Source organism: Acartia tonsa, chromosome 12, assembly GCF_053477335.1.
Source record: "Acartia tonsa isolate MP-2025a chromosome 12, ASM5347733v1, whole genome shotgun sequence".
In the NCBI taxonomy this organism is placed as follows: domain Eukaryota; kingdom Metazoa; phylum Arthropoda; class Copepoda; order Calanoida; family Acartiidae; genus Acartia; species Acartia tonsa.
Window position 1 is genome coordinate 30,967,015 of NC_137271.1, and position 25,533 is coordinate 30,992,547.

A 25,533-nucleotide genomic window follows, 5' to 3' on the forward strand; every position below is an offset into this window, starting at 1 on the left:
GTACAATAATTTGTCATCGATTGTTTTACTCTATAACATCCCTTTAAAATATTACTAGCGGCTTCGCCCCAAGCCTCTAAGGGGTTTGCCCCAAGAGATGATAAAAAATAAGGTGAAATACGTAAAAAAAATAAGAAGGACCAAGGAAATTTTCTACAAAAAAAAAATAGCCTAAAACCACCACATGACCAGTAGGTATATTCCCTGAAGAGTATAATCCGATCAGTTCAGTGGTTACCGAGATCTTAAGCTTCAGACGGACGGCCGGACGGACAGACATCAAGCTACTTTGTATTATAGATTTGCCCCTGTATACTTTGGTCCTTTTTCTAGTTTAAAAACAAATTTATAGTAAAACAAGGATGACAACACCCATAAAAGCAAAGCTCTGAAACGGTACATAAGCACTTGGAGAAAGTCAGAACTTAATTATCAAAATATTTTAGGACTTGATAAAAAGATGCTTCGCTCATTATATTGTACTATGTTGTCCTCGGAATCAGTATTAAAAAATCAGATGAATTGGGTCGTAATAAGAAATATTTTTTTATGGACGTACGGACATTCTGATAACGTTTATAGAGCTGCTACGCTTCCTAAATCGTAGCTTACTGATATATTAATCCTCATGCAAAGTTTGAAATAGATAGAACAATTCTAACATGTCTAAATTAAGAAAAAGAGCTAACCGTTACGGACGGACGGACCGACCCTAATTATAGAAAAAAGCTTCACTTTTAAAAAGGGTTCGTTAAGGCTTTTTCCTAACATTTTCAGAACAAAAAGCACTTTTTTTGTAAAAGAAAAGTTTACAAAAGGAAATGAAATGTAAAGTTTTTTACTTGAAAATGAAGAAAAAGGGGAAAGGGAGAAATAAAGTAAAAAGGGCAGTATTGTCCATAAGTAGCGCAGGAGCAACAATTAAAGAATATTTTATGGTTAATAAATTAACAGTAATATATTTTACAGTAAATAAACTCCTGGTATTTTCACTGCTTATTTTATCTTTTCAAATTTATAAAATCTAAAACTCGTCAATATCAAAGGTAATCATGCTTTTAAAAATGAGGAATTATCCATGTTTTTAGAGGTTTTCTTTCCCACTTCTCTTCTCCTCTCATCTCCCTCTTTTTTTTATGATGCTACATGGCTGATTTTTGAGACACTTTGTAAAGTTACTTCGTTAAATAACGGTACATGTTAATCTGGTGTAATATCCAGGTACTAATAAATCCATTTATCTAAGAATAAAAAGTGTATTTTACAACATTAAAATAACATGACTAATAATTTACTTTTCTTTAAAATTCAGATTTTCTTAATTCTCAATATTTGCATGATTAAAATTCTAATGAATCATTCAATAACAATGCATTTCACAACGGAAGTTTGAAAATTGGTCGAAAATTATTTGAGTGAGAGGTTTCGTGATGTTATGATATATTCTTTATTGAGAGGTTTTGTGATGTTATGATATATTTTTATTAAGAGGTTTTGTGATGTTTTGTTGAAAATATACTTTAATTTGTAATCCTTTCATCTAGAGAAGCTTATAATGGGATGCGAGACTTGAACACCTACTTGGATATTAGGTGAAGTAACATTGCAACAGACAATCAACCCTTTGATTGCACGACCTTTGTCTGAAAAGTCTTAACGTTGCTTGGTAATGAGTTGCGCTTGTTTGCATTCCCCTACTCTTACTATTTGTGTCACGTGCCAGACATATCAGCCGGTACAATTTCTAACGTCTCTAGTATGAGGCGGTAAAGACATTACTCAAACCTAACACCTCTCTAACAGCAAGCACATACGATATTATTTGCGATATTTCCGTGGATTAAATTTTTTTAGTTTCTAGGTAACTTATAAAGAGCTGTCAGTGTCCATCCGTAGAAAACAAGTTTTGTACAACCCAATCCGGATTTAAGAAAAGTTACAGTTTTATTTATTGTACATGTACATTGTACAAAATCCCCTCTATCCATATTTTAGCAGAAAAAAAACATTACAAGAATCAATGCTCCTGGACTAAGTAATTTTACTTAATTGTTCAGGTAAGCTTAAAGTAACTTCAAAATTTATCCGTTTTCTTATACTAGTTGCTACGCCTCTAGCATCAAGGGGCTCAATATTAAAAAATAACCTAAAACCATTTCAGGACAAATGTGAAGCTTCCTGAACTGAAAATCTGAATTGTTTCAGTAGTTATTAAAATCTCAAGCTTCAGACAAAAAAAAACTTACTAATTTATATAAAAGGATTGCATCTACACCACAAAAAAAAACTTATTGTAAAAAAATATATTTATTACAATTATTTTAGGTTAGGTTATGGCAAGAAAAGCCCCGCCAAAATTTGAAAAAGAGGGGTTTCAAAAGGTTTCAATGAGGGAAAGGTATAACAAACACAAACATTTAATTTTCAACTAAAAAATAACAAATATATTAACTAATGTTAAGGATACTTTAATGGTCCGAGCTCCATATTTCCTGTAATATAATAAACAATTTTAATACGATTTTTTTAGTAGCAAAGCTACTCTATCATTCTCTTTGTTTGTCAATAATTCAGTCATTCCATAACGCTATATGTAAATAAGATTTTCGGCTGCTACTGAAGATAGACAGATCAAATTTTCTGTGAAGATTGCTAAGATATATGCGCATTGCGCATCTAGTCAATCCGTCTGTCTGAATGTTGGTCATGCTTTAAATGACATAATTATCATCCTTTATTTCCTTTGTAATAATAAATGAACATCTGATCTATAACTGACTTTGTCGTCCGTTCGTTCCATGATTTCGTGGATGTTATCATCCATGTTAAAAATTAACAATCATGTAAATCATAAATCAATGTATATCTTTGTAAGCTTTCTGACTAATTTTTCTATTTATCTAATCATCTGTCTATCTATCTATCTATCTAATATTTCTTACCAATGATGGGATAATAAATAAGACAAGCTTTATTTGTTAAATCTGAGCAAGGTTGCCAACCAGAGGGTTCATAACTAAATAATAATAGAAATAAGAACAAGGTTGCAAGATTTGTATCTAAATAGGATGATAAGATAAATAAGGACAAGGTTGCCAGTTAGAAATTTAATGACGACATTAAAAAAAATAGAAAGATAAATTAGGTAGGTTCATAAATATTTTTGGGGTTCCTCTACCAGCCCAAGAGAAATCGCCCATTAACAAAATAATCCTAATTAACAATTTTTTTAACATTTTCTTTAAAACTATAATATATGTAATGTAGAGGTAACTTACTTGTCAAATCCTCCATCCATGTTATCAACATGTCTCCAACTCTGTACATGATACAGATATCCTGGACCATATCTACCTCTGAAATCAATCATATAAAAGTAATAGGATGTCTAACTGTGTACAGCAAAGGATTTGCTAACTGTTGGACAAATATGGTTTTTCTTCACAGTTAAGCTTCTTATGGGTCCTATAACTATTTTTTGAGGGGAAATATACCTCTTCCCTCCTAAGTAAAATGCTCTTAGGGTTGTTGCTGCTAGAATTATAAGTCTTTTTAAAATTTAGGTCATGAAATGGTTTTAAAGATAATTTTTTTTCTACTTCCTTCAGAGAAAAAGAGCCCATATATGAAAAAGATGCAGTAGCTAGTCAATGGCATTGACTGGTAATTTAATCTTGAGTCTTAACCCAACTAGAACTGTGTATTTCTAAAATAAAACAATAGAATATTGATTTCAGTTGAACTTAAATAGTAACTTTGCAAATAACAAATTAAATATACTGCTTTATAATCACACAACCGTTTAAAGAATGTATTTTTATTTTCTTAAAGAAATTTCCATAAAATTTGTACCTGGCGTAAAGACCTGGATTAGCAACTGTTGGTATCCATAGATCAGGCGCCATCTACCAAGTAAATCATTTATTATGACCAAGGCTACTCTATAATCCACTTTATACGTTCATCCTTCCGTATGAGAGTTTTTCATAAAGGAGAAGTGATTTAAATTACTACTTTTTGTGAGGATTCTACTCTATAAATCATTTTGTCAGTATTTATGTCAATATTTTTGTTGAGAAATGTAATTTCTGTATTAAATTCAAAAATTTCATGAAAAATACCTTTGATTTATGTCCATTAAATAGTTACCTTTTCAAAAAATACTTGCGGCCAAGCTTTTATTGTGGGGGGGGGGGCATTTTTTTCAATAGAGTTTTCTTTTGGGAGGGTGGTTGTACTCTCCCACCAAATAGTTTTAAACCTTCCCTGGACCAGCAGTTAGCGAGATCCTTTGGTGCACACAGACACACAATCAAACACACGCAGAGATACAAACAAAGATACACACACATACTGAAGACAGCCAGACATCATGTCACTCTTTTGTAAAAATATCTGTGCTTTGCTGCTTATTGATGTTGTCATCCTTGTTATTAAGTATGTACCTGAATACGAGTTGAATATCTGGCAAGATGTGGGGGTAAGTAATCCTAAAGAGATTACAAAATTAAGTTTATTACTTGTAAAAATATATAGCTTTGGATTATCATAATCTAAGATGTAATGTTTTTATTTGTAGCTTAATATATCAACAAATTAAATTTTCTATTTAAGGGTCCATCTGACCCAATTTTGAGTCAAGCCTAAAAAGGATTTTTTAAAGACTTCAGTAATATCCTATTGGCTGATTTAAAAAAAAATTAGGGTCGCTGCATCGCTGCGTCACCAAAATTGTATTTAGGAAAAATCCTCCAAAACCCTTTTGTGATTCATTCGAATCCGGTGGATAGAACCGGTTCTCATCCATACGAAAAAAGACTATGTCTAGATTCGTATTATATCCCGTTTTCTACGAATATAAAAATGTACAATTATAAGATTAAAACCAGTTATTTTAGCCCCGAGGTGCCGAAGTTGTACATTCTATATCCGTGGAAAGCTGTTTATAATACTTTGCGAGAAATAGCTATCATTTGATTTTTCATTAAAACAATTTTGATGAGGAAGCGATGCAGTGATCCTAATTTTTTTATAAATCCACCTCAGAAATTTCTACCTGACTGAGATTTCTAAGTTGGCCAAGCATTTCCACAAAAATTCCTAGACAAAAAAATTATTTTAACATTCTAACATTATTCTACAAGGTAGTGAAAAAAGTTACCTCCATAATCAATGTTGAACATACCAGCACCTTTTAAATGATACATATCTTCTTTATATCTAAACGAGTACAATTATGTAACTAGATAGCGAAGTATTAACCATCGAAAACCTTTATGATAAACCTAGAGACTGCGCCCATAACATCTAGGAAGGACAGTAAAATAGCCAAGGCTAAATTCATAAAAAAAGTAATCTAAAAACCACCATTGGACGTATGTTTAGCGAGATTTCGACTTTCATAAAAAAAAAATTAATTTCTTTTTATTATAAGATTAAAGTAATTAAACATTGCAGTCATTTATACAAAACTTTTCTAGAATTTTATGAAAGAAGAAAAACAATCTTTAAATTTTCTAGAAATCCGCCAACGAAAGAGGGAAGGTAAATTTAGGTAAGGGTTAAGATAACCTTATAGTGCTGATATCCCGCAGGTAATTGAAACACATAGAACAATAACTGGAGTAAAGAAGAGGGGGGGGGGGGGAGGGAGGAGGGAAATGTTTTAAATTGACTGATCACTTCAAGGAATTAAACTGAAAGTGTTATCAACTTACGTGTGTAGAACAAGTCCTTGAGATTGAAGTTTGTTAGCTGCTTTTCCACCTATTCGGAGCAGGTCAAAATCACGTCTCATGAAGCCTTAATTAGAAACAACGTAAGTCGTATTGTGAACAATAAAAAACGACGTCATACAATATAAATGACCAATGATATGCCATTATACATTGTAATTGACCAATGGTAAATTGATTACTGGCCTAGATAGATTAATTTTAAAGTTTGTAGGTTTGTCTTCTCTAATTATATATCTATCTCTATCCATCTATCCTTTTTCTATTGTACTATCTATCCCCTCTCTCTTATTATCTATCGACCAATTTATATATTTTTAGTAGCAAAGCTAATCTATTATTTACTTTGTCTGTAAACTAGTCAGTCAGTCAGTCCATAACGCTATGGGGGAAATGTGATTTTCTGAGCTGTTTTTTAAGAAAGACAGCTAAAATTTAAAGATGTATGCGAATCTATTATATAGACAGTTTTGTCATCCTGTATAGTGCTTCAAAATATATAAACTTCAATCTTTATAGATTTCGTGATTTAATTTGATTTATTTTCTCTTTCATTTCTTGGTGCTCTACAACTTACTTTGTCTGTGTGAACATTCCATGTTTTATGTGTTCGCTACTTATGTATGTTGTCATGATTTTTTTCATACAATCAAAAGATGTATTTATCTACCTATGTATGTATCTATATTTTTTTCTATATATATTGTATCTACCTATGTCCATATCAATATCCCAAGGAATAAAATTTCCAAGCTTGACAGCTCCCAATAAACTACCAGATTCCAATTCGTAGTCTATGCCAAATTCATTTCTAAAATTAGAATTAAATCAGAATTACAATTTAATAGAAACAAATATCGATTTTTGCACAGAGCACTGTATATAATTATAAAGATTAGAATTAAAATTATTGGATGATTTTCTTTTTTCAAATATTAAAATCTCTTCAAAACATGGAAAACCCAATCAGTATGGGAATTGCTAACACGTTGCAGTCTGTGTAAAAATAATGTCTTTTCCACCCTAGGGTTTGACATTATCAATGTTTTTTTATGGTTTTTTTTGGAAAATTATCTCAAAAACTCATCTTTCATCATTTTAAAATTTTGCAATGGTTCTGTATTTCCTTTACCCTATTTTCTACATTAGTTAACAGTTTACATTGTATTTTTCATAAATGCAACAATCATAAGCTGTTACCAAGCAACAGAATTATTAATGTTGTTACTACAGTTTTAATATCAAATACTTTGGTAATGTCAAAGATACAGAAAAGTTTACCAATGTACAGAGAGGTGTAGAAACTTTGCTGCATTAAAGGCATTTCAATATTTTGTCATACTTCTGATTGTATCACCAAACTTAAAAACGCACCTTTAATCATTATCATACGAAACTGGAAAACATATCTTTATAATGAAGTCCAAAAATTTAAAGTATGTCCAACTTAAAAAGTATCCTGTGTTTACTTAATTTTGCAACAAATGCTATTTCATTGTTTAGGCTTAAAAATTGATATTCTGCTTAACAATTTCTGAGGCTCCACAATTGTTAATGTTCGTTTGTCATACAGTCTGATTTTAAAGCCTCTGTGGATTATGGATGTTGCCATCCTTGTTTACCAACCTAATAGATTCTAAGCTTGTAAGAATATGTCGAACATTATCAATACAACACCAAGGCACTAGGATTTCAGATGCCTAAAAACAAAAACAAAATAATTTAAGATGTGATTAACAATTCAAACGCCAAAAAATTTCTTGACAAGTGAACTGAGTGAACGATAATTGGTGACAGAGAATTTAAGGGACAAATATTTATGATACACCAACAAATGATAAACAAAATCACACCTTCTATAGATTAAGATCATTGTAGTTTGACACTTTTAGATTTTTACCAACCAATCAAGCTTTGATTAAAGTACCCAAAGTTTTAAGCTAAAACTTTAACTACCAGTATAATTTAAAGTTCAATGTCTCCGCTTTCCCTGGGTTGGTGGTGTTTTATTTACAACCTTCTTTTAACTTTATCAATCTTTGTACCCGAGGAAGCGCTGGAAAGTGTCATGTGTGACGTCATAAAATACGTCTAAAAGAAGGGATGTGAGGAGAATTGGGAAAGGAAACCACTAAAAAAGAGATGGATTTAGACGTATTTTTATCTATCTATCTAGCTAACCGTGTACCTGACTCCAAGCATTGCAGGATAGTCCAATATCTTCACAATCAAATGTCATATCATAGTCATAACTTTTCTGTGTTATAATACCCTAAGTATAATTAATCTTTAAATTTAGCGATGCTACTTTTAAACTTAAGTGTGTCTATTTGAAAACTCAAAACAGCAAACCTGTATTTTGTGTTTCTTGGCGACGGGTAATAACTCATCTTTTTCTAAAGATATTTTGCCTATCTTGGATCTAGGAATAATTCAAACAGTTAAGCATAATCTACTTATTTGTAATGAGTTGGTTATTTTTATCAATCAAATCCTCCAATTTGCTGGAAACAAGGATGCTGGCATCCATAAAAGAGTGAAAATAACAAATTAAAACAGTCTTACAAAGAAACAACAAAAAAAGAGGTTTAAATATTCTATAATATTAAGAAGTCTAAAAGAATTCAATATAAAATTTTCGCAACTTTGATTAAGTAAATTCGTAAAATTTACATACTTACATTAAAAGGAATTGATCATAGAGATGCTTTGTGTATAGCATAATGTCTAATTGCAGTAGGAATCAAGATTCCAAAATTGCAGTGAATACGATAATTTTATCGTATAAAGCATTGATGGCATGGGAAATATTCGCATAAAAATAGACTCCTATCTTAAATAGCAGCCTTGAAAGGATACTTTTACCTTGAAAAATACATAATATCTGGACAAGCTAACCATATATGTTCCTTTCTGAAAACATTTCAATTATTTAATAGATTTTTTAAAATTATTTTTTTCTTTTTTTTTGGCGAGTATTTTTTCTTATTTCTTTTACAATAGGATTTTAAAGAAATCTACATAAAAACATATAGCACATGATTAAATTAGAAGATCGTTGCCTGTTAAGACTTTAAATAGCCCCCTCTCCTATTTCAATTATTTCATAGATTTTTTTAAATTAATTTTTTTTCTTTTTTTTGGCGAGTATTTATTCTTATTTTTTTTTACAATAGGATTTTAAAGAAATCTACATAAAAACACATAGCACATGATTAAATTAGAAGATCGTTGCCTGTTAAGACTTTAAATAGCCCCCCCCCCCCTCTTTAAGATATATATATATATATATTGAAAAAGGTTATTGGGGTAATTTTTTTTAATAATATGCCTAACCCATAAGAGGTACCATAATCCTGCAGGGCCTTAAATAACGGTCACTAACCCTGCCCTAACATGTCCCACACAGTACCAAATATAACCTAAACAAATCTGGCCTAAATCAATAAACGAACAAACAATAAACTACCCCACTCCTTATTTTCAATTAATATAAAAAAAAAACTAGGGTGGTGGTAGTATTAGTGCTCAACAAGACTCCTTTAGGAATAACACCGTAAATACCACCCGTCTGACATGATAGCAGTTTTAAAAGGTCTTACCTAATTGCAACATGAAGAAAATATTGCTCCAAAGTCATGTCTAGTCTTACAAACAAATATTTTTTTTTATTTTAAAATTTATCCTAAAAATAAAGTAACAGGATCTCTGTGTATTTGTGTGTCTGTACCGAAGGATCTCGATAAAAGCTGAACTATATGGTTCTGCTTTACAGTGTAGCTTCTAATAAAGGTTTATAGCTATAACTATAAAGAGAAATCCCCTCAAAAAATTAACCCCACGCAACAAAAATTACTTTTCCTTTTAAAACAAGAATAAAAAATAGAGGCATCGACTTAAGATTTAAAAATATTCCTGAATCTTGTAGCTGTTGAACAAGGATCATTGTAGGCGAAGGAGTATAATCACAAACCATGCAGTCATCATGCTCTAATTTATACCCTTCTTCCAGCTATTAAAAACAAAATTAGGTTCAAAATAAAAGCATCACGTAATCTGTAATCTGTGTGTCTGGATGTAGCTTAGGATATCGCTAACCACTGGACCGATTAGATTCTCCTCACATTTAAAACTTTTTATAGGTTAATTCATGAAAGGATTAGAATTATTTTGAAAAAATCGACTCTTCTTTTCTTTTCAAAAATTCAAAAGTGTAGGTTCAACTCCAGCAATAGTTTAACTAGAGGCCTCAAGGGCATAAATATCAATAGTTAGAAATATAATTATATTTAACAAAATTTGAGAGAAAGTTGCATTTATTCATAATTACTTTAGAGACTGCACAGACATTGTATTCTTCCGTGTGAATGAATTTGCAATTCTTGGGTATAGAGAAACTGCACAACTTAAAAGAAGGTGTACATCCACGGGTAGAAGAATAGTTATTTCTCGCATCGTATTATAAACAACTTTCCGCGGATATAGAATCTATCTTTTAATCTTATGATTGTACATTTTTATATTCGTAGAAAAAGGTTTATAATACGATGCTAGACATAGTTTTTTCGTATGGATGAGAACCGGTTCCTATCCACCGGATTCGAATGAAAGATTTAAAATATTTAAAATTATAATACCTGCAGTCTATAATAATCAAACTGTAACTAAAAAATAAAATAATTTTAAGATTATTTTTTAATAAATATAGATATTAAGGAGAAAATAACTTGACTCCAATTATGATTATGAAAATTAAAACTTCACTAGAATATAATTATTGGTGAAAATTTTTGGACATTGCTATTTTGTACTATCCAATCAAGATAAAAGTAAAAGTCTTCAAAGTTTTTATGCCAACAAATTACGAACGTGGTTATAAAACATTGGGACCATTTGAATTTATAGTAAATTGTCTCCTACATCCCTCAAATAATATGATTAATGCTAGATACTGATTCCGAGGGCTCTAAACCTGCTGGTGCCTATCCCTACGGATGTGTGAACAGATGGGTTAATACCTGGAAACAGCCATTTGTCCAGAAACCGGTCTTATTCCTGACCGCCCCACCAACCCCAAATATTGACAAATCAGAATCTAAAATCATAAATATATTATATTGTATTCACTATAAGACATAGCACCCAATAATTCACTTACACTTCGCTTTTAATTTTACCTTATACAGTTAGGGAGTTGAATCCATTTTTATAGAAGCAGAAATATAATCTATGATTATGGTTTGGACCCTCTAAAACTGTAATCTACCCTTCCACTTTCCCCTCTCTTGGTGAAGATATCTTCAACGCCGATACGATTTTTGAAATATAAGATTCCACTTTTGTCTCTCTAGTTGAAGATATCTTCACCAAGAGAGGCAAAAGTGGAATCTTAAATTTCAAAAATCGTATCGGCGTTGAAGATATCTTCACCAAGAGAGGGGAAAGTGGAATCTTACATTTCAAAAATCGTATCGGCGTTGAAGATATCTTCACCAAGAGAAGGGAAAGTAGAATCTTACATTTCAAAAATCGTATCGGCGTTGAAGATATCTTCACCAAGAGAGGGGAAAGTGGAAAGGTATATTACAGTTTTAGAGGGTCTAAACCATAATCATAGATTATATTTCTGCTTCTATAAAAATGGATTCAACTCCCTAACTGTTATAAAACTAGAAATAAACATTTCATTATGTTTATATTTTTATATATGTTTATATTTTTGTAATCGTTTTAGTTTTAAAAATGTAGGCATTTAAATTAGAACTCTATTTTTTACTTTGTACTGTCGGTAAAAAGTGAATTACCAATTATTGGTAATTGTTTTACAAATCACTGGTAAACTACAATTCAAGGTAGATCTGGAATGTAAAACAAAATGTCATTAATATTTGGTCACTTAGGCCTTTCATTCTCTTTCATTTTTTGTTTCATTAGTCTCTTTAGAGTATAAAATCGGCCAATAGGCCTAAAGAAAGGACTGATTTTTGGCAAATTTGATATTTAATGTGACTTGTAATTATTTAATGTTATGATATATTTTAAAAATTAATTGTAATTTTTGGACACTTTTAAGTCTTCAAATAAAGTTTGCTTTTCGGTATTTTGGTTACTATGATTTGAAAACTTTAGAGTGTCCTTTATTATTATTTACAACTTTACCGAAATAATGCCAAGAAGATTGAAGATTCCTGAAATCAAGATTTGCTGGAAATAGTATTTAGAAGAAACCGTCGAGTGAATCATGTTCTTATTTGATATACCTATTAGATCTATTGCTATTATTACATTTTTCTATGCAATATTTGTTTATTCTTCTTGAGAATAGCTCTGTACTTTTTTGTTACACTTGATAATTTTCGACTTCTCCTTCCCATCCCCATTTACTTGTGTTACTTTATTTTATAATTAATTGATTAACCGTGTATTCTTATTTTATAAGATATCATTGTAATTATTGCTGCTATTGGATTATTTGTATGTTCTTTTCATTTTTTCAGGCGAAGTTATACCAGTTATACTTTTATTATTACCTCGTTAAAATGTCATTCTTAAAAATATTGTTAAAATATATATTTTGTATGCATAAAACTTAAAAAACCCAATAAATAATTAAACCTTATATTTTTTATCTTTTAAAGTCATTATTACAGGAATCATCATGAAAGCTAAAATCAAGAAAACAATTCTAACATGCATAAATTGTGGATAAAAGCGTTACAGACATACAGACCGACCCTAACTATCACAAAGCTTCGCTTCTAACAACCTAAAAGTGAACCTGAAAGTAACCTAACAGATCTTTCTAAATCTGCCCATTCTGTAAAAATATCCAAATCTCGACCATACAATAAATACTGAAATCAAAAATACTTTAAAAACTACAAAAAAAAACGCTAAATACATAATTAAACTAATAATTTCATTTTTATAAGCGGTTGTAATATTAGACGCATTTAGAGGCAGTTTATGGATTTTTATCTTTTTTTAACACAACGGGTTTTTACCTCTTACCTTAGTCGTTACTTTTCTTTTAATCACTGAGGTGGTTGGATTTTTGCCAAGACAAATTACATTCTTTTAATCAATATAACATTTTTTTTAAATTTTATACTTATTAATGAGAAAATAAAAATATATATTTTTTTTAAAAGGTCAATAAAATAATCTTAATGAGGTGTTAAACTGTATAATGCAGATAGATATTTCAAAATTTTATACCTTTTATAGGTACTATGAATATAAAACATAGTTTCAAGTCTTGACATTAAAAAATGAATTTAAATTTTAGAAATAAAATGTATATTTTCCTTCGGCAAACTTGATTTGTTACAATTAGTTATTAACCTAAAATTATATATATTATATACAAGCACATTTAGATTGTAGATGACATTTAAAGTTAAGTTTAACTGAAATGTTTTTTTTTTCATGAACAAAATATTTTATAACTTGATATTAATTTGGCTTTTAGGGGCAGTATTTTAGTGTTGTTTGACCTTGTACTTTTAAAACTTGCGTACATTTTCGGACTATTGGGTATCTAGTCACCAAAAGAAAATTTATTGGAACCCAGTATTTTAAATTTGAGCAACCATTTTCAAGAGTACCTAGTCAAGAACAGAACCCACTAATTTTACGAAATAAAGGAGAGGGGGGGGGGGGTTAGTTGGATAATGGGTAGTTCTACAGGGTTAGGGCAAGGCATGAAGTGTCAGGGCCGCCCGTAGGTGATAGGCATATAGAAAAAAATCCACCGTCTTATTTCTAATTTAATTTTAAAATAAGGGATGGGATTCTTTGCTCGCTAGGCAATTACAAGGAAAGCACCATTTTCTAATCTCAGGAAGGCAAAATATTACATGCATAATTTTTGGGGAAAATTAATCAATCTTCCATGGTAATATCCCTATATAATTACCTTATCTTTGGATAAATAGTTCTGATAGAATCAACCAATCTTTCCCATTCATCAGAATAATCAAAATATATTGTCACTAGCTCTTCTATCTAAATCAACATATCCTATTATATAAGTAGTAAGGTTTCTTGTCTATTGTTCCGATTGAGTTCTTTATTTATGGATTTGTATAAGTCTCAGATTGGATTTAGGGAATTGTATCATTAGCTTTAAACGCTAGTTTTTTTGTAAACATTCGAAATATCTTGGATGAAATGTCTTGGATAAAAATATATGGTCAGAATACAAAAATATTCCCCCTTCCCTCCTACTTTATGAACAAACTGTCCAATAAATGAGTTCCATGTTAGCAACCTAAATCGACGACAATTTTTCCACTGTGATGATATCCACGTAAATTCTACATCCCTTGCGTCCCCGTAAAGGGTTAGAAAAAAATCCGACAGGTCTGCCATTATTGACAACATTAGAGTAAAACACAAGAGGGAGAAGGTGTTAAATAACTGTATCTCACCATCGTAGTGACCTCAATTGGGTCATTGAAAATCGACTAATGGTGTGGTGTGTATTAACACAGTCAAGTATCAGAAAACAGTTAGATAGCAGACGAAAAAGATCATTGAAAAAGGGAGGTAGGTACTAGGTAGTTATCTGTAAATATACATATATATACTATAGATCTGTTCTGAGAACAAACAGAAAGACATAAATAGAATGGCTTATCAAATAAAAACTAAGAATATAAAATAGCTTACATTTTGTCCATAATCACAATCAAGTTTTCTCCATGATTCAAATTGATACGGCCAATTCTGATTATCTGAAGCAGAAAAATATTCCTAGTATGGTTTCGAAACCAATTAATATCCGCTGGATTAGAACTGGTTCTCAGTCATACTGAAAAATTATGTATAGCATCGTATTGCAGACAATTTTTCCATGACTATTAAAATAAAAAATACAAGATTAAAACCATTTTTCTTCGGCCAGGCAAGGCTAAAAAATCTGGATTTAATCTTTAATTTTGATATCTGTGGAAGGCTGTCTATAACAAGATGCGATAAGTAACTAGTATACAACTTACAAGTTAATCACTGAATAATGAGCCATTCATCTTTTAAATTAAGTAGCAAAAAAATTCTTTTTAAAAGAAGTTTCATTATGAATCAGACAGACCGACGAATCAAGAAACTTATAGATTAGAAGAGTAATGATCACCAAACACTTTACATAAAATTTCAGCTGTCTCTCCTATCTCAAGTCAATCCTAAGCTTTAAACATAAAAACCTTACTACTTTATAATGAATTGAGCCATACTGATGAGCCCTAAAAGGGCGAAACACTGTGTCTATGGATATATATGCTCGTTCGGTCAGGTATTAGGCTGGACTAGAGCACTCTCAGGGGAATGAAAAACCGTACTAATTAGCCATAAGTGCTAGGCCCCCAACTAATCATAAGTTGGTTGAGCCCTCTGGTCGAAATTTCATTCCTTACTCGTCTTGGGGTAATGGCGCAATGGGTAGGGTGTTGGACTGGTAATCTAAGGGTTCCCGGTTCAAGCCCCGCCATGTGCAAAATTAACTCTGATGAATTGAGCCATACTGATGAGCATAGACGTCCAAGGGGGGGGGGGGGGGTAACGAATTTGGGGGTGCCCCCAAAATTTTTTTCATTTTACCCTCCCCATTTAAAATTGACCCCTACCCCGGGGTGCACCCCCAACCATTTAGGAAGGGGTATTTACCCCCCCAAATAATTTTAGGGGGGGTAAATACCCCCCCAAAATAAAAAATCTCTAACAAAAAAAATTTTTGCGCGCTTCGCGCGCTTTTTTAATACTAAATTTTTAATAAAATTTAAATTACCCCCCAAAAAAAATTTACCCCGGGGGTAAATTTTGAGGGGGTGAAACAAATTTTACCCCTGCCAACAGATTTCAGGGGGGGTAATTACCCCCCCCAAGCAAATTTTACCCCCGGGGTACAAATTTTGGGGGAGGTAAAAAAATTTCGCGGCGCGCTTCGCGCGCCATTTTACCCCCCCCAAAACCGAATTACCCCCCCTTAAAAAAATGTTACCCCCCCCAAAAAAAAAGCTTGGACGCCCCTGCTGATGAGCCCTAAAAGGGCGAAACACTGTGTCTATGGATATACTTTATAAAATAGGAAAGCAGCTGTGTAATTTCCACCATGATGCCACGTAATAAAAGACCGACTGACAACATTAGGTGTAGAGCAGCCTCGCTTCTAAAAACTTACTTATATATTCTTCAGGACAAACATCGCCTTTCCTGTAATTAAAGAAGTTATTTTCATTTATGACATGGATGTGGTACCCGAAGAAAGACTATTATGGCCTAAATTAAGTTTCTTATGATAAATAACTTTTATTACTAAACTAGCGGTTACGCCCCTATCATCTAGGGGCTCTTTATTCAAAGGAGTTGAGATGTGATATTCAACCCAAGACTTAAATCTGAAAATAAGATAGCCCAAGACCATCAAAAGAACCTATGTCAAGCTCATCTGATATAAAGAACCAAATCGGTTGAGTGGTTATTGAGATCTTAATTTTCAGATGAAAGATCACTTACGACTTTATATAAAAGGATTGATATTTCTTAATTACAATTTAATGTGCTACTTGTATACAAGTAATAAACATACTTACTTCAGTTTTATTTTATCCCTAGACCCGCCTACTAGGATTCCTAAAAATGAATTATTTTTAGAAAAATATTAATATATATTTCTTGCTTATGGGGAGAGGGTTATACCCTCCCTGACCAGTTCCAAGATAATTTTTTACAAACCTTTCCCCTCTAACTTCATTCTTTTTTTAGATAGGGTAACAAATATTTGGTGAAGATAAAATTTCCCCCCTCCTCAATAAATAAAAATCGTATTCAGGCCTTGCGTATTCTTACTCAAAGGGATAAGAGAATGATTATTCACAAAATTACCACTTTTGTATATTATTATTATGGTTAAAATGTCTTGACACCCAAACTTAATGAGCCAATTAGTCAAAATTCAATAAAAGACCCCAACGTTGCATTGTTAATGCAACGAATAAGGAAAACATTGGGGACTAGTGTAATCAACAGTCCAATGTCCCCTTTCTCCCTGGTATACTTACCTTTAGATTGTAATTCTAGGAGTTTTAAATCCCTCTCTCTTCCTGGTGGTTCTTCCTACATAATCATAAGGAAATATGGATCAAGTCAAGATCAGAGTGTGCCAATACAGGGTATTGGCACGCTCAGCTTGACTTGAATCGGAAATATAACAACATAATTTAGGTTTATAGATGGCGCAGCAATAACATTATTTTATACAAATAGTTTTAGTAGTTGGACAGAAATATTTTAGATTTTTATAGTCAATGAATGTTTAATAATAGCTTTTATACTTGTAAGAATACATATTAAGTATAAATGAATAATCCAGATTACTAACTGGCCTATATGGTGGATACCCTTTTCGTCTGCTTATATTTCCAACGCTATTAGCTGATTTCAAAGACCCAATTTAAAATCGGGACACTCAGTTCCATCTATGTTTTTATTCTTATGTTGTAAGACATTTTTTTTATTTTTGGGATATATGTAGTATTTCACAATTAGAAAACTCGTTAATAAACAAGGCAGATATAAAGTGTGTTACCTTTTTTTATGTTTCATTATTATTTGGCCACAACTACATTAATTTCTACCCAATATTAGGTTTCAGTATAATCAATGCATAAATCCCTTCAAGAATAGCCAATTTAACAGAATCAAACTTTAAAAATGAGAGAAAAGTAAAAATAAGTATTTTTTCTGTTGATTTTATGGTATCTGTGCATATAAAAGGTAACACCCAAATTTGTCTTTTTTTGGTATTTTCGTCAATTTTCCTTGAAGATATCTTAAAACTGATTGATTGGGCTTGTAAAGGAACCATTTGAGTATCTTCGGTCGAAAAAGGTCTGATTTGTGAGCATTTTTGACCAAGCTGTATACTTGAAGGTGCAGTACTTAGAAAATTATCCCTGGTCCTACATGTAACCGTTGTGTAAATATAATATGATATGTGGAAAGTGTCATGTGTGACATCATAAAAAAAGTCTAAAAAGGAAGGATGAGAGGAGATGTGGAACCCCTAAAAAAATAGATTTATGACGTCACACATGACATTTTCTGCATATGGCCACTTATAGAGTATCCTTGCTACCTAAAATACTTACAGATATGTCAGCTGTAAGTTGATTCATCGCATACTTTAACTCTCCTCTTTCTATATCCTAAATGAGTAATTATTCAAGATATCAACCTGCAGAAGAAAAAAAAATACCTAACTGTCTCACAAGGCGCCAGGCTGTAAAAGTGCCGACATTTTGCTCGTCACATCACGCTTAATGAACATTCAACGAGCAAATAGAATTCATTGATGGACAAAGTGTGTTATGCAACAGAGATAGAATAAGGGAAGTAAGTTGTAAAAATCACGAAATCAATATACAAAAAATAATCATTTTGGTTCTTTTAAGCATGACCGTCAGACCGACGTACAATGTAAACTATATATTGAATGTTCATTGAAGAGAATCTTTAAAAAAAATTTAATCTCTCTAATTTGAATAGCAGACGGAAAGGACAAAGTGAATTATAGAGTAGACTCGCAACTAAAACAAAACTAAAATAAAGCGGGTGGAGCATTTATTTAAGGAGAAGAATCTCATACGAAAGGAATTTTCTTAAAACAAAAAAGCATAGAAACTCTCTACAATACAACTTGTTGTCTGTCTCTGCACTGTAAGTCCGAAACAACAACTCATGAAAATTTCTAGGGTAAAAAGTAATTAATTTTGCTGCTCAACGAGGCCAGGTATATATAATCTTCCGAAATTTCATTAAATGATTCCTCTGAAAAATGAGCGCTACTCTATTCCTGTGAATTGTATCATCCCTGTTTGTTTACCTGAGCTTTAAGAGCACTTTCCAAATCATCAAATTGAAACTTTTGGTATATCAGTCCACATAACAGTAAAACTAAAATTAGAAGCAAGTTGTTTAGCCTCTTCAATATCTTTCTTTTTTAGGGGAGGGGTTTGTCAAGAGTCTTAAATGTAGAGAGTGAGAACTCAATCAATTTAGTGGTTAGCGAAATCTTAACGGACAAACAAGGTCCTTTCTAATTCATACCATAAGACTAGAAATATACAATTTAGATATGATAATGTTGAAAGACTTATCGAAAGTATGACGACCTTTGATTTTTTTTCCTCTTGGCAAAAAAGAAAAATAATTAATTTAAAAATCTTCTCACACTGTCTGTCCTTAATTAATATTATTCGTAAATCAAAGTAAGCTATATCCTTCTTTTTTAATTTCGAATTTCTAAAAAAGATTTCCATAACAATTAGGTACAATCTAGATAGTAGTATTAATCACAAATTTACAATATTTTGTAAATTGTATAGATTTTTTCATTTAACGTCCTTGTTCATTAATTAAATGTTTATAACTAGCGTCCACGCCCCTAGAGTCTTCTAGAGGCACTTTAATTAAGGAGGGGGGAAGGAAGTCAACCCTCCAATTCCAATTTTATTTCTCTTCAAAATGTCAAGGTACTTAGGTACCCCGCCAAAAAAATATAGTTAGAAACCTTTTTCTGGACCTATGTGAAGCTCTATTGCAAAATAGAACCATATCAGTCCAGCGGTTAACAGATCTATAGTATAGATATATATACAGACAACTACCTCCCTTCATTTTGCAAAGACATCTTTTATCTGATCCTAAATTAGTTTCTGCTACTTGGTTGTGTAATATAAGAGATACCATTAATTGATTTTCAATGACTCAATATGCACAAGACGGTTTTGATGGTTTATACAGTTATTTGACCCATTCTCCCTCTAGTGTTTTACTCTAATCAGCGGTTAGCTAAATGTAAAGCCACAGACACAGAGACACACATCCTGTTACTCTTATATAAGGATTTAACTTACTGATAATAATCTCTCTAAAATTATTTATAAGTTTATATGAAAAACTATAACACATTCTGATAAAATATCTTGTAATTTTTCTTTCTTTACTCATTTTGTCTGAAAAATAAAGTATGTACTAAGAGATATAAGTTTTCCGGAATTTTAATGTAGGGAGTAGATTTGAAATCTGCATCAAATTTTAAGAATTTTTTATAAAATTCGTTTTTTGTAAAATTCTTTATCTAAAAGCGAAAATACATTTTAAGTTAATTAATTTTGACCAATAGGATAGGTGGATTTTAAACTACCTGCGCTCTAATTGGTTGAATGATGTACGACATCCAATCAGAGCGCAGATTTTTTAAATCCACCAATCACAGATGCCAAAATTAATTAACTTAATTTGTATTTCCGCTTTTAGATAAAGAATTATACAAAAAACGAATTTTATAAAAAATCCTTAAAATTTGATGCAGATTTCAAATCTACTCCCTACATTACAATTCCGGAAAACTTATATCTCTTAATGTACATCACTTCTAAGAAATATACCTACTAAATACCCCTAGAGGTGTATCGCAGAGAAAGAGAGAACAATGTTCATTACACTAGTCCCCAAAGATTTATAATAATTTTTTCTTATTTGTTGACTTAACAACTTTGGGGACTTTTTGACTAAATTTTGATTGGTTGGTGCAATAAGTTGTGTGTTCAAACGTTTAAACCACTAATCTTAATCTACAAAAGGGGTAATTTTGCGTATCACCATTGCGGATGTACATACATTCATCGGTCATTGTCTTATCCCTTTAGATCCCTAGAAGTTTTATGAAAAGGGATTGGATCAAATAAACGTTCAAATAAACGTTTCACTTCAAAACAATATCCGGGTTTACCTTATAATTACTAATGGCCCCCTTTATGGCCATTTTGAGAAATGAAGCAAATCTTTAAATTGGTTGAGGCCTTTTTTTAGTTAGCAACTATGCAACTAACTTGATTAGTTATTTCTTACGTCAATGCCTAGTAAACTTTTACACAAGGACGACAACTTCTATAAAGCGAAGCTCAGCAGATCAAAAAAAAGTAAAAACGAACATTACAAATTAGTGAAAAGAAACAGAAATTCGATGCAAATATGTCGTAAAATTGCTATATCCTATTTTTAAAAGCGAAGCTTTTCTATATTTAGGGTAGGTCCGTCCGTACGTCAGTCCGCACGTCCGTCCGTAACGGATAGCTTTTTTCGTTAATTTAGGTATGTTAGAATTGTCCTATAGATTTCAAACTTTGCATGGTGATTCCTTTAGTAGTTAGGTACGATTTAGAAAGCGTAGCAACTCTATAATCATTACCAAAATGTCCGTACGTCTATTTTAAACATGTTGATTTTTTTTACTTTTTTAACAACAAATTTTTAAGTGATCTATTCATCCGATTGATCTGAATTTTGGTATATTGATTCCTGGGACAACAAAGTATAATGTTATAAGCGAAGCAACTCTATAATCAAGTCCTAAAAATCTAAGTATGTCCATAAACATTATCCTGTATTAATCAGTTTTTCAACAAATTTACTTAAAATTTTGCTTTGACTCTTGTACATTTATATTCTGATTATTCAGTTCTGACAGTGGCTTTTAACCAGACACAATTTAATCTTTCTATCATTTTTATTTTTTATTGAGAAGCTATTATGTAACTCAAATGTGCATTCATCCGCCCAAACATCCCTATATAACATTATGGTAATAATGTTATTTGCCCAGCTGCTATATGAGACGGACATATGAAACTTTTTAAAAAAAGTCTCTCTGTTTGTTTAACCATCTATAATGCCCCCCCCCCCAAAAAAAAAATTTATTTTCTTTTAAAATCTAAAATAAGAAATTGGGTTATCGAATTCGACTCTGCCCTCCTCAATTGCCCCTAGAGGCCTCTAGGGGCGTAGCCGCTAGTCATTATTAAAATGTATTTAGAATTGGATGTCAACTTTTTTTGAATGAGGGATAATGAAATTTTCATATTTTCCGCATACTTGTCCTGCTTTTGAAGTTAACAGTTAAAAGTATAAATTAAATATGAAGTAGGATATTCAAAGAATCAAATACATTTTTTGTTGTGTCCATGATTTTAAACATAAAAGGGTGAATGTAAACTTTATGCAAAAGTCAGATTTTCATGTTGGTTTAAAATACATCCTTAACACTTACAGATCGGGGGGGCGGGGGGGGGGCTCCAAGAGCCCCCCCCCCCTCTAGTTTTTCAATCTCATTTTTTTGTAGGTCAGATGGGGAGCTGTGACTTCATGACTTTTTAAGTATAGTAATTATACGTCGGCAAGAGTTGATTTAATAGGATATCTGGTCTGTATCGGTCCGGTCAAAGTCGGTTGGGTAGCACCAAAATCTAAATCTAAATAAATCTTAATTTCTACATTATGACTTTTGTGTATAAGGTAGAAAACTAGAATTCTTTTGATGAATACTTAGATATCAATGACCTTCTGAGAAAGATGGTTTTATGACCGTTTGACCGCTCCCTGACCGACTTTATGACCGATTTTTGTCCGGCTTTTACTACAGACATATATCATGAATATCGTGGCTTCTATTACAGCTAGAGACTTAAACATTTTTTTGGTAAATCCTTGAGCAACAATAAACAGATAAAAATATTAATTGGCGCCGCCATCCGCCGTTTTACCGCCGTAACCGCCGAAAATGGCGGTTTCCGTTATTTTCCGTTTTTCGGCGATGATTAGAAAAAGTAATTTTTTTTGTTATGAAAAATAAAAGTTCGTCCTAAAATTTGGTCATCCTAGCTGCAAAATTGGCCGCTCTACAGCTGAAGCGGCTAAGGAGCGGCCTGACCGCTATGAGTTATTTTCTCTAAAAATACACATGAACCACCAGAAAAAAAATTTTACGTCTTTATCTGTAACAGGAGCCGAGATAGAGGTGATATCTGATAAGGTGGGAATTGGGGCCCGATCTGTAAGGGTTAAAATACAACAAGTCTAATACAAAGCTTTCTCTAATAGCTGTCTTCAGGATATTTGAAGTCTTTAGGTTTTTTTGGGGGTGTATAATATCTTCTAATTTCAACACAATGGATTATTCCACTAATTCCTCAAAGGGGACCAAACTTTAATGGTTCGTAAATTTTAAATTTTATGAGATAATTTACATCTATTTGTGGAAGAAACAATTCGCCTATAAAACAATGATTTGTTTTTTGAATTCCTCAGTTTACAAGAAGCTACCAAACCCCCATCATGCAGTTTAAGCTTATTGCTGTAAGTATTTTTAGTATTGTTGCTACTTATAATTCCAAATGTCCGTCTGTCTGTCCGCTTAAAACGTTATTTTATCGACTCCTGTTAAGATAGAAGGCTAAATTGGTTTACTATCCAAATTTTTTTTATGATATATTTAATCCTTATTCTGTCGGTTTTGCTATAAGAAATTGTTTTATTATTTGTGACCACTGCTCTATTAGGTATTTATTTTGTTATTTTTTCGATCCATTAATTTTTGTGTTTTGGTAAAAAAAAAGGCGCTGGATAGTGGATATTTTTTGGTAAACAGTTGATCTTCACAAAGATTGAAAAGAAAACATTTTACGCACCCATAGAGGCCTCTAGGAGCATAACCGCTAGTTGTAATTAAAAGTATTACGATCTATATCCATCTGTAATAAGCAGCTTTAAATATTACTCTTAGTATAGCTTTGCTTTTTAGAGAACATAGCTACTGGCCTTATGCTTTTTTCGGAGGGGGGTGGGGGGAAGTGTAACACACTTTTTCTTAGCTTTTCTACCTAAGAAAAGGATGTATCAATTTTTGTTATTTTCTAGATGTTGTTTGTGCTGCTCTGTGCATCAATGAACATGGTCTCGGCTGATACTATCTACAGTAATGCTATTGTTATACATATTATCATTATATAAAGTAACAGGATGTCTGACTATTTTCTGGAGATGTAAATGGCAGTCCCCCGTCTGTCTGTACACAAGAATCTTGCTAACCGCTTTACTAAAGTGGTTAACCTCTACATATGTCCTGGAAAGGTTTATAACTATTTGCATTGAGGGTACACCTCCCGTCCTGAAAATAAGATTTCCACCCACAGATTTCCGCCCAAAGAGGCGTTACCACTGGCGTAGAAAACGTGAGTAAAAACAGCTGAAATAGACAAATAATTTCTCAACGTAAAAATTTTAAAAGAAAACCATTTAAAGGGACATAGAAACTATCGTTGTCTCTCGTTGTATAAGGTGATAGATTCGAAGACTTCATTAATAAAGACGTTACTACTTTTGTTATCTATAATACAAAGTAGTACGATGTCTGTCTGTCTGTCTGTCTGTCCGTCTGTCCCTCAGTCCGTCTGTCTGTCTGTCTGTCTGTCTGTCTGTCTGTCTGTCTGTCTATCTGTCTGTCTGTCTGTCTGTCTGTCTGAAGCTTAAGATAATTTTTTTTATATTTTTCTTTTTAAATTTAAATAGCACATAAATAGGTTGATCAAACCTCTTGGGGCAAAGTCCCTAGAGGCTAGCCACTAGTGTAAGTTCTAAGTAGGTGAAATTTCAATGCATAAAAAGGCACATCTTATTATTATGCACAATTAAAACTTTCAAACAAAGATTGTGCTATAAAAGTGGTAGTTTTCTGAAATAGGAACTCGTGGTGCATTCTGTTCTCTCTAGAGTTTAAAAATATAATTCATTGTCTTTTTCATAAAAAGACTGTTTTTTTTTTGACCATATGAAACCATTTCAATGCATTCTGGTTATTCTAATTCTAATGGAGGCAAAGAAGATAAAGTATAGAATTGAAAACCTCAAATATATCTTGCGCCATAAAAAACTTATAACCACCTTGAATTGTACGATTTTCCAGTTTTGATAAAAATGAAATGATAATTTTTAAATAGAAAATATATCAAATGTGCCAGTACCATTCTTTTGTCCAAATACTTCTTTGTCATTTTTTACTAAATTCATTTTTACATTAAATTTTGTACACGGTTTTGCACATTATTTAAAGTTTTATCGATTGTGAATGGCCGAATGCCAATCGGTATGGCTTTCAGTAAATTATTCAAAAGATATTAATTTTAATAATATATCTTGATAATTTCTAAAATCATGCGATTTTACTAAAAGCCATACTTTCAGGACTTACAAAAGTTCCAATTTTATTTCAGGCTAGTCAGGCAAAATCGTCTAACCTGGATTCTATTCTATACTTTATCTTCTTTAAATTGAGGTTTAAAACGAGAAACTTTTTTTAAATACAAAGACGCTTGCATTCAAATAAAGATAATTCTCTCTTTAAGCTGATAATGTTTAGACAAAATATTAGAAAAATATGCAACCCAACCAATAACTTTTATAAAAATATTAAATTTTTAGACTGTCCCGGCGGAGAAAGAGTTGTAGTCCCCGATGGGGGCAGGATTGAAGTTGGAAAAGTAGCAGTGTTTAGTAGAAGCAAACGTGCATCTGTTGCATCTGACATCGTTGTCAAATGTAGTAACCCTCTCACTGGAAACTGCAAAAAATATTGTTAATTTTGTGTCACTAGATTTTTCCTTGTAGCTTGATTTTGGCAATTTTATGTTCTTGTTTTTTACTGAGGAGGGGGGGGGGGGAGGGTGAGGGTAGTAGGGAAAATTGGTAATCAATTAGATAAAAATATTTAATTTTGGGTACATTTTTCAGTCCAATTTTATGCTATTTTTAGGTTTAAAGGAAAAATCAGACTTATTTGATATCTATAAAATCATTTTTCTATTTTGGCAATATTTGGCATAAAAATTAACTTAAAATTTATAATTAACTAAATAATAATATATTTTCTATACCTATAAAAATAAATATTTGGACTATTTAA

At 31.8% G+C, this 25,533-nt stretch overlaps 1 protein-coding gene and 1 long non-coding RNA gene across 2 annotated transcripts; one reads left to right on the forward strand and one right to left on the reverse strand.

The window, feature by feature from the left end:
* Positions 1 to 2,331: 2,331 nt before the first annotated feature.
* LOC145333746 (uncharacterized) lies at positions 2,332 to 19,763 on the reverse strand. The gene is made up of 28 exons (XM_080178968.1): positions 19,652 to 19,763; positions 18,619 to 18,689; positions 17,885 to 17,941; positions 16,796 to 16,850; positions 16,328 to 16,367; positions 15,916 to 15,947; positions 14,409 to 14,473; positions 13,654 to 13,742; positions 13,043 to 13,079; positions 12,747 to 12,809; positions 12,514 to 12,589; positions 10,754 to 10,830; positions 10,373 to 10,399; positions 9,651 to 9,747; positions 9,338 to 9,377; positions 8,601 to 8,648; positions 8,088 to 8,157; positions 7,924 to 8,007; positions 7,362 to 7,435; positions 6,449 to 6,546; positions 5,718 to 5,802; positions 5,162 to 5,220; positions 5,057 to 5,100; positions 4,446 to 4,490; positions 3,853 to 3,905; positions 3,279 to 3,356; positions 2,943 to 3,016; positions 2,332 to 2,492 (listed from the first exon to the last, which is right to left on the reverse strand). The coding sequence occupies exons 1-28, from the start codon at positions 19,743 to 19,745 to the stop codon at positions 2,458 to 2,460; spliced, it is 1,767 nt and encodes a 588-aa protein (XP_080035094.1). The 5' UTR covers positions 19,746 to 19,763; the 3' UTR covers positions 2,332 to 2,457.
* A 3,039-nt stretch (positions 19,764 to 22,802) lies between these two features.
* On the forward strand, positions 22,803 to 25,533 carry LOC145333923 (uncharacterized). Its single transcript, XR_013884650.1, has 3 exons — positions 22,803 to 22,931; positions 23,493 to 23,550; positions 25,053 to 25,533. It is a non-coding gene; the product is annotated as an uncharacterized LOC145333923 (long non-coding RNA).